Source organism: Athene cunicularia, assembly GCF_003259725.1.
Source record: "Athene cunicularia isolate RWA chromosome 15 unlocalized genomic scaffold, athCun1 chr15_part1, whole genome shotgun sequence".
Lineage (NCBI taxonomy): Eukaryota > Metazoa > Chordata > Aves > Strigiformes > Strigidae > Athene > Athene cunicularia.
In genome coordinates, this window is record NW_020799121.1 from 12421406 (window position 1) to 12431616 (window position 10211).

Below are 10211 nucleotides of genomic sequence, written 5' to 3' on the forward strand. Positions count from 1 at the left end.
GCGGGGCCAGCCGCTCCCCGGGGGCGGGGCCAGCCGCTCCAGCAGAGCGCGGCTCAGGCCCGGTGGTCGCTGCTCCGACCCCACGGGGGCTGCTCATAGCGGCAGCGCTCTCCCCCTCACGGTGAAGCCCGAAACACGGATTCACCGGATAGAAGGCATCGGTGGGGAAGGATGTAAAGGTGAAAATACGTTAACACCAAGGGAAGGGTAAGATCCAACCCACGGGAAAATCCCAAACTGAACAGAGTGTTTGGCCAACTGAAGAAAATCAGTAGTAAATGTCAGTGACAAAAGTAGCCCAGATCAGACAGAGGTTGCCAATGCAAAGCATTAACCAGAAAAGAGAATTACAGGTCACTACATGAAAATACCTGAAGCATTATTACTTTCAGAAGTGTGAACAACCCTTCCCCTTCTCCAAAAACAGGAGGGCATGAGGGGTTTGCTACAGAAAGAAACTGCCACCTTGACCTGCTACACCAGGAGAGAAGAACAAGCCTGACCAGACAAAGGTCCATCCAAGAGGATGAGGATGACCCCAACCCCTCCGTAGGCTCTGGGCTGGACTCGCCCCTGCTCAGTGGGTCATACAGAGCTGCCGAAATCAACTCTGCACTCCTGCTGCTCCAAACGCAGTGCTTAACAATAATTCCCTATTTGTTTTAAATAACACAAGAGTTTCTGTATACCGTAAGAGTATTCATTTTATTTATCTTTAAATGTTTATCTAAAATGTCTAGAAAATCCAGGAATATTTATCCATACATTTTACCCACATGTACTTAAAATATTAAGAAACATGGTTCGCTTTACATCAACATTTTAAATCAAGGAACTATTCCATAATTTAGAAAACCAAGGGTTACTCATAATTACTGCAAGTAATACAAGAAATGCCAATGACAGGCCTTTAGCAAGACACTGGGAATATGGTTCTCCTGAAAGAAAAAAAAGAAAAAAGTGTAAGCCTATGAGAGCTAAATGTTAGTTGAAACAACCCCCCAAAAGATATAAAGTATATGCATAGCCCAAATGAAATACTGGAGCACAAAGCAAGGAATTAAGATGATTGGTACTTTGTATAAATTTAGTCCCTGAGGTTGTGCAGACAATAAACACAGGCAGTTGCCTCTGTCCATGCAGCTCTCAAAACAGAGTCCAAGTGCCTTGCTGCCCTCTGAAATGCCAGACATTTAATTTAATCTACAGTCTACCACGTAATCCACCACAGTTTTACACTGAGAAAATTTTTAAATTAACTGTTCAATATGGCAAATTTTTACTGGAACTCATGTGGGCCGACTGAAAAAACTGTCAAAGTGAGAAATAAAGTATCTCTCCACCCTTCAAGGGCAAGGAAATGCACTGACAATGCTACAACTGCAGTAGGGAGTGAAAACAGAACAGTATCATAAAGCAATACATTCTCCCCTTTGCCTTAGAAAGCACACCTCCCTCCACACTCCACAGGGAATGAGAAAGAATCTCTCTGCCAAACAGATATTCACAAAATTTCAATCATAGTAATTATTTTTTCCACTAGTCTAAGTAAGAATGCATTATCAAAGAAAAAAAAGTAAACAGACTTTTTGGACCATGCTTTCTAAAAGAGAAATTTTAATTCCTACTACAAAGCATTATTTCAGACTAAACCCCACACATCTAATTACATTTCAGAGAAATATGGCCAGTTCATGGCATTCCACCTTCCTATTAATTTTACCTGTGTAAAACCGTGTCAATGGGTAAAAAAGTTGTGGCCAGCACACATCATTTCGATTGCAGTCAAATTCTGTGTAATTAATCTGATATCTAGAAAAAACAAACAAAATCAGGTTTATTGACTACAGTACCAGAAATCCAGCACAAATGGAAAAAAACAGATTGGAAAGGTGTCCAGATTACAGGAAAAAACAAAACTAAACCACAAGCTTCTCATTATTCTCTGATTACTTTTTTCTCTAATAAAAACAGGAACCTCCCCTTTACTCCAGTTCTGTAATTTTTAGTAATTTTGTGATGAGTATTTTCAGACAATGGATAGTTTGGGAGCCTCACTCAGCAGCCCTTACCCACTCAAGTAAACAACACAGAAGTTTTTCTGCTAGAACCAAATGACAACTCCGCAGGGTAATTTACAGCCCTTCAAGTTCTTCATGCTCCTGGGGAAAATTGCCACTAACAGAATTGTTACTCAATAAATCTCTGAACCAGGCTTTGCTCTGTACTCCACCCAACCAAAGTAACCTTTTGATCAATGTTATTCACATCACATCTGCTTAACATAATGGGAAGTATCAATGTTTTTACAAAAACTACCTTGTCATTGGAATGGGTGGCTGAGCTGGCACTTTAATGAACTGAACAGAAGCAGTGATAGGAAGAAAGCTGAGGCTGTTTCCACAGGTAAATCCACACTGGAACTGCCATATGACTGTTGAGTAACTGTAAGAATATGCATAACAATTACTTGAGGGCTGTAAAGGGAAATTTAAGGCCTGAGCATAACCATGAAAGGACAAAATACACAGTATTCAGGAGGCGGTTAATGATCTCTGGATTTTCAACACCATGCAAAGACAGAACTTGCACAATCTGGAAATGTGAAGTGAAACAGAATCCCATTTATTTGATTGGGATTGACCTGGGGAAAAAAAGTGTTTGCAAAGTGAAAATTCCCTGTTTCAGGAAAGAATAAAGCATTTACCACAGCTCTCAAGAAGATTGTCCCGTGTTCTGGCTTACTCCAATGCTGTCACTTTCACCACATCACAAGAAATTAAAACATTGTTCTGATGGAATGCCCCGCATATGCCTACTACTGGCAGCATCGTACATTTTATTTAATATTTCAGTGAAGTAGAAAGATTATCTACTTTTAACCATTAATTTTTTTTTTTTTTTAATTTTCATTTCAGAGGGAGAAAGGCAAACCTGGGCATGATCAAAGGAATTTGAATTGCACTAATAAAAAAGCATGTAAAAAAACAGAAATAACAAAATATAATTTTCGGTTTTAAAATTTGGTCTGGGCTTGTTAGGTAAGCAAATCTCCAAATGAAATGTTTATTTGCCAGACAGCCAGAAACAACTCTCTCTACCTGATCTGCACAGCAAGAATCTCCTGCTGGGGAATCCCTTGTACTGCACCCACATCAGCAAAGATTATGCGAATATTCAGATTCGCAGGAATATCTGGACAAACACCTTTTAAGCTTCCGGTGCTCACATTGGTATCAGAATTAAATGGGTCGAGACCTGTGGAGGAAAATGGAGTTATTTAAATTGAAATATTATTAACAACATATTTTCCATAATTATATTATTGCCATAGTCCAGTGAAATATTGGCAACTGACACACAGAAAGAAAAATATTTTCTCTCTGTAAAATACATATAAAGAAAAAGAATATCAACAGAGAATCAAAATACCAAGTCTTATGTGTACATGCTGACAGTAAGACATGTTAGTGCAGTATCCATACACATACTGAGTTATATGCGTGTGTGTACACGTACATGGGTGGATAGATCCAGACACACAGAGCAGTATCTTTTGAAACTACATTTTGGCTTTATTTTGAGATGCTCTATTCCTTGTATGGGCACTTTAAGACTATAAACAACAACACAAACCTCACTTACGTATAATTTCCACCCAGTCATTTAGATCACTGTAACTTGAATTGTGCCTCTTTCCAACGTGAGTAGCTTGTATTAAGGAATTCAATTTCTCAGTGACATTTCCTCTGCAAAATAAGAATGTAAGGTTACACAAAAAGTAAATCTGTACTGTCTAAATCTGTACACTCTAATTATTATTGTATCAAAAGGTCACTTTCATCTGAAAGATGTTACCACTCAACAAAAACAAAACTGCACTGTTATCTGTGAAGAAATGGCAAAACATTCCACTCCAACATACTCCTCATTTGAATACAGACAGATCCAAGTGAAACCATTGTAATTATTTCTCTTTTTAATAGAAGTGAGACTATCAACCACAGAAAGCTGAAATACATACACAAACATTTAAAAAAAGAACGTAACAGTGCTGATAGTAGGCACTTGTAGAGAATCATGTAATAAGCAACAAGAGAGATGCAGAGAAAAACAATCCAAACCTACATAGCTCACCTTAAAAGGCTACAATCTTCATTAATACCAACTTCTAGAATGCACCCAGAGAGGGAATCTACTCCAAATAAAACTGGTGTATAAGTTGCCGACGTACACATGCCTCTGCCAGCTATGAAATTAAAAACATCTTACTTGAGCTTTGCTGTATCAACCTCTCGGTCTCCAGCTTTCAATTTTGGGCAAAAATATCAAACATTAGAATGCAAAACACCAAATGGTAGAGTTCAAAAACAGGCACAAATCCATTCAACTTAATTTTTCCAAGAAAGCATTAGAAGCTTACTCACTGAAGTTTAAACAAAGGCTAGGGAATAGTCTAGAAAAGCAAAAGTTGGCAGAGATTTAACAAAATATTAAAAAAAGAAAAAACCAAACACCCCCCACCTCCAACATTTTAGCATTAACTACAGTTGAAATTGCAACCTCACAAGCCAGTACCTGGCTGCCAAATGTTTAGGCTTCCAAAAGTATCAGAAACATTCATATTTGCAGCTCTCACTGGTTTTCCAACTTGATAACCTAAACATAGAAGGGTAAATCATGAACAATGTATAAGAATCTGTAAGCATTAGCATTTTTTTTAACAATAAATGTCATCAGTCTTGAAGTAAATGAACAGACATTTCCAATACCAGTAGGAATACCTTCACTTTAAATAATCAATATATACAACAAAAGCCTAAGAACCAATCACTGCTATTACAATTGGCAGCGCATCAAAACAGGAAGGTGGGGGCTAGCAGCATAAAGAAGAGAGATATAAAACACAGTCACTGACAACAAACTCTACAGTAGGAATATTTTTTTCTTTTCACTTTTAAGAGGCAAAATAAAATATTAATACCTGGATTCTCAAATAGTTCTGCTGTGTCAGTATTCTTGAAAGTTAGAAATTTGACTGTGAATCTCTGTGTCAGTATTTCTGGTAAAAGAAAAAAAATATTACTTTTCAATAAGTAAACTAGCAAAAAGTATGCTGTAAATTAGCAAAAAGTAGGCTCTATGTAGGATATAAACTTTCATCCTTCGTTAGTAACAAAAGATTCAAAATAATACAAATGAATGGAAATCAGCCCCATAAATTTTCTTTCTAGAGTCCAGGGGAAATTCTTTTTAAGAATTATTAGCGAGTAAGAGATTCTATCACAGAATTTCCATCCTAAAAAAAAAAAATATCAAAAATCATAAAAGAAATTTCATGGTACCTCCATCACATAAACTTCCGAGGAAGACTGTGACATTTATTCGCTCTATGTTCTCGTCTTTCCAAATGAACGTATAATGCTCCGCAAAAGTTACATTTTGACACAGAACTTCAGCAGTATGAAGATTTTCTGGTGGAAGAAAAAAGGAGGCCACAGTGAAAAGCACTGCTAATTAGAAAGCTATGTTACTATAGCTGAAAAAGAACTCTGGCAAAATTCTGAAAATTGTAATGTTTATCTTTCTGAGAATTTATTTTACCATTTAAGTCCCATCTCATCAGGACAGTGCAACAGCCCAATCCCTGAGCTTATCAGTATTTTAACATCAGCAGTTCCAGGTCCTTCTGCAGTTACCCCGCACTGAACTTTACATCACCAGCTGATGCTCTTCTCTGGACTCAGGACTCCCTCTGCTTTCATCTCATCCCTCTCTCCCAGGGAGCCAACACTGCCCAGAAAAACACATTAGCTTGGATTCCATTAGTTTCATTTGTGCTGCATTATCCTCCCACTGACTGGGAACCACTGTTCTACATCAAGTAACTGCTTTGTTGGCTGAAAAACGCCCTTAAGAAGGCATGAGAGCTTAGAAAAAGAGGCATCTACTGTCTGCCCATTGCACTTACATGGTCATCTTGGAGATTTTTTTAAGGCATTGTTTGTATCTTTGTTTCTTTTTATTATTGTATTTATTCCTCTCAAAAATTACTTTTAATGTAAGCTAAGGGACCCAGTTTCTTGACCAGCTTTAAATTAAGTGGGGTAAATGTAATACTTCCTGCTTTGCAGTAAGCCAAACAGTTTACTTTGAGTATTAGATACATACAAGATCCCTCCCAAGAACTGTAGCAGGTGAACATTTTAGGCATGAAAATAATCTATTTCTTACATAGTTCATATTAGGTAAGAAACATATTTATTAAATGAGGGAGACATACCACTTTCAGTGATGTATTTGCCCATGTCAGTGACGGTCCTATAGATGACATTTTGTTGGATGAAGTCTGAGAATGAAAAAAAAACCCACTGCAGTAACTCTGACTAGTAGGAAAGACAGACACACTGTTTACACATCCAAGCTGCAATCCTTGTTGTTATGAAAACTAAGTAGAAAATTATTTAGAAAATTAATTTTGGTAAAGGACCAAGCCATTTATGTATTTTGAGAGCATAGCTAGTTATCTCTGGGTCTTACAAAGGTAATATTGATAAACAAAGTAAGATAATTACAGAGAGTAGAATAAATGATTGTCATGCTGGCGATCATATCATCTCGAACTCCAGAATGAGACTTCATAAGTATATGCCTATGTAATGCAGAAAGTAACCCCTTCTCACTAACTCTAAAATGATGCACCCTCCTGGAAGAAAAAGGGCTCCGCAACAGTCTGAAAATAGAAAGTGGGAGAGACACTCTTCTGTCACGTGTAGCCATAACCAGTATGAGTCACCAGAAACAGATAAATGGAAAACAAAGACCAATCCTATTATTTCTTATATCCCAAATCTTGAGAAATATTGGGGCACTTGCTAGAAGGTCATCAGAAAAGGAGTAGAACATCCCCAAATGCTGAAATACAGCCACCAGATAACAAAGATATTACACACAGGTACTATGTCAACAGCCCTTGGGTTTGTTCTGTTCTAGCAGCTCTCAGAAACACAAATCACATTTCCATTGGGGTTTATGCAGCGTACCTCCAGTACCACTGTTTATCCTCACGTCATGGGGCAGTCCTTCCTTGTAAGATGCTAGGTTGGTAAGGCATTTGACATCAAAGTTCTGGAGATATGCTACGGGGGCATTTCCAGCACACTGTCCAGCCATGGATTGCTGCAGGTGGTTCAACAGAAATAAGTATGGTGGACCCTTTTCTAGCCCCTTGCATTTCATCTGAAGGCTATTTATTAGTGAAATGTTCTGAGTGTGTACTACAGCCGTTATGTGACACTCTGACAAACAAGTAATCTGATGTTATCAAAATACCTCAATCTGTAGCAAAAAAAGAGGTTCACATTTTAAAAGTACAGCTTTAAAATTAGTTTCAGTGTACAGTAGGGCTTTATCCTAATTTATCAAAGTAATTATAACTAACAAGTCTCTCTAAAACGCAAAATGAATTTGAAAAACGTACAACCAGATGACTAAGATTCAAGGGGAAAACCGACTATCGCGCTCAGTGATGCAGCAGGCAAACCAAAGAATACAGAAAGATGGTAAGTCATAAATTATTAATGAGGATGCCAAGCTTGCTTTTGCCTGTTGAAGTAATTAAGACATTACCATTCAGGGGGGATGGGCAGGAGGATCAGGAAAGATAATGTTTACTTTTCATAATGATTTTGTGTTGGCATTTTTTTGGTGAAAATTATATTTCACCACAACAGCAAGTTGCAGAATCTGGTTACAAAACCGTAAGGAGTGTGATATATGGAGATATCAAACAAAACAAGAAGAATCAAAAGCTCCTAAACACAAAGCGATTACCTGTGGAATGGTAAAATACTCATTTTCTTCTGTCATAATTGGATCTCCTTGTCTGTAACCAGTGAAAAGTTTCCCAGGAGAAGTTGGTAAAGTGATCTTAAACGAAGGAACTTTGGGTGCAGAACTGGAAACAAGTTTAAAAATTAAACAGTTCTTTACTCTCTCTCACACAAATAACTATACATGTGCTTTCATGTCCCACGTTTTCATATAGTGCCAATGACATTTCTCCATTTGCATTTGAAGTTCACACCCTAAAAATTCCAATTTCAAAATAACTTGCTTTAAAAAAACAAGTTATATTTTTGGTAGCATGCCTAATGCGTGTGTTGAGAAAATAAATTTTCATAAGACTTACGTAGAGCCATGATAAAAGTAGCCAAGAAATGGTGTATTGTTAAGAGAAGATTGTACACAAAGGAAGGGAAACCACTCAGGGGTATATTCCATTGACTGAGAAGAGCACAGCTGATCAAAAGGTGGGTTTACATCCCCACCAAACACTCCACTGAAACACGACTCATTGAATAACTGCTTCAAGTCTGGTGTACACTCCTGAAAGGGAAAAGAACAGTCACTTTTTAGCACAGTGACTGCATTACCACCGGCACTACAGCCATACTTATACACAAATCAAACCAATTTTGTAGAGAGGTCATATTTACCATCAGAAATAGCAGAAAATCCAAACAAGCTCTCTAGCTCCATCTAGCCTGAAGCATTCAGTACTCCTCTCTCCCAAAACGACAGAAAGATTAGAAATTTTTAAAACAAAGTTTAATATACATACCGGATCACAGCAACAACGAACATCACAGGCTGCAGATGTCAAGTCACAAGGACAAGAGCCCAAGGGCTGAAACACCTGGTTTGGAACGATAGTTGCATTTTCTGTAAAATAATTAAAAAAAAAAAAAAAAAGAAAATGTTACTAAATGGGCTGGAATCCAAATAAACAGACCACGTGCATTGCAGTTTATTCCAACTGTGTACAAACCCTTTCTTAAATTCCATTAATTACTGATTCCACTCAGTATCTCCTATCACTGCCCAAATCCCAATTTTTATTTTTTCATATATAGAGGAAAAGAACCACCAAACTGCCATTTCTTCTTTAGCATATCTAAACACATACCTGACACGTTTCCTGTAAAGGAAGAGTTGGCATATATTTCAGCCTGGATCAGGAGATGTGCCAACACCACTGAACCACGGCAAGCTAAAACCTGAAGCGTTTCGACCACGCAGAGAGGTGCTGTGCAGCAGTCAGTGACATTCGGCAAACACATCTGCAGATTTCTAGTCAAGCTTATAGTCACTCTGGAAGCATTCTGAAAATACACAAAATAAAAGTTTGACAGCTTTGACAGCTTGTATTAAATTACTCTTACTTATACCACTCATCAGCTTCAGAAGTTTCAGTACCGCTGTGTTTTTTCAGCACTGCAATGATACTCTTCCTCTATAAAACTGGTCATTTGTTGAGAGTGGAATGACAAAGGATCTGCTATTGGAATATGCAATACAGTGAGGATATGAACTGTACAAAGAACTTTAAGGCATGCACACAGATTAAGTTACCTCAGAAATCACATTAACAATTTTAAATCAAATTAAAAATACTGAAAAGTGAATTTCAGTTTTCGCAGCTACCATCAGCTGACTGCAGAGTTGATAAAACCCCTAAGAAATTATATATAACATTACACTGAAGACAAGTCTAATAAATACAGATGTTCCAGAGCTCACACTGTATAAAACCACTACTTTTTTATTTCTATTAGCTCCTTCCAGCAGATCTGAAACAGTCTCAAATGCTGCAGCCAGCCAAGAAGTACAGGCAATGCTGGAGAGGAGGAGGAGGATAAGGAACCAAAGCTGTAAACTCCAGCAAGAGCATCCACATAAAGGGATACATCAAGGAAAAAAGGCAAAGGCAAGACATTCAAACTGGGTTGCTCGTACATCAATATTTTACCAGTATTTCATTAGCCCTTAATGTATGACAGTTCAATCCTTCCCATTTTAGGGAAGAATCAGTATTTTACATACCATACCAGGTGTTACATTCAAATTCCAATCACCAGCTCTTTCACTTTCACTGCAATTTGCAGGTTGCAATTTTCCTGTATCAAAATAAAAATTTAAAAAGTGTTCCACTGTCATTTAGAAAAGACTGGAAAATAAAAAGTACATTTAAAAGCCTCTTGTGCCTTCAGATAGGCACACCCTCAGGCCCAGCTGTCAACAGAGGACTAAGGTCTTAACCAGCAGAAGTCCTCTGGAGTTCCTATTTCAGTCACTATTAAAGCACCAAATGAAATGCACTGCCATTTCTCCAGTAATTTCAGTGTAAAAAAAAAAATAAAATCAAACAT

The 10211-nt window shown here is 37.6% G+C and overlaps 1 protein-coding gene across 1 annotated transcript; it reads right to left on the reverse strand.

Moving 5' to 3' along the window:
• Positions 1-672: 672 nt before the first annotated feature.
• TCTN2 (tectonic family member 2) lies at positions 673-9965 on the reverse strand. Its single transcript, XM_026859865.1, has 16 exons — positions 9886-9965; positions 8969-9164; positions 8624-8724; positions 8192-8388; positions 7834-7957; positions 7044-7179; positions 6284-6349; positions 5346-5474; positions 4985-5062; positions 4579-4659; positions 4138-4249; positions 3646-3749; positions 3102-3258; positions 2320-2445; positions 1724-1812; positions 673-938 (listed from the first exon to the last, which is right to left on the reverse strand). The coding sequence occupies exons 1-16, from the start codon at positions 9886-9888 to the stop codon at positions 823-825; spliced, it is 1815 nt and encodes a 604-aa protein (XP_026715666.1). The 5' UTR covers positions 9889-9965; the 3' UTR covers positions 673-822.
• Positions 9966-10211: the final 246 nt, after the last annotated feature.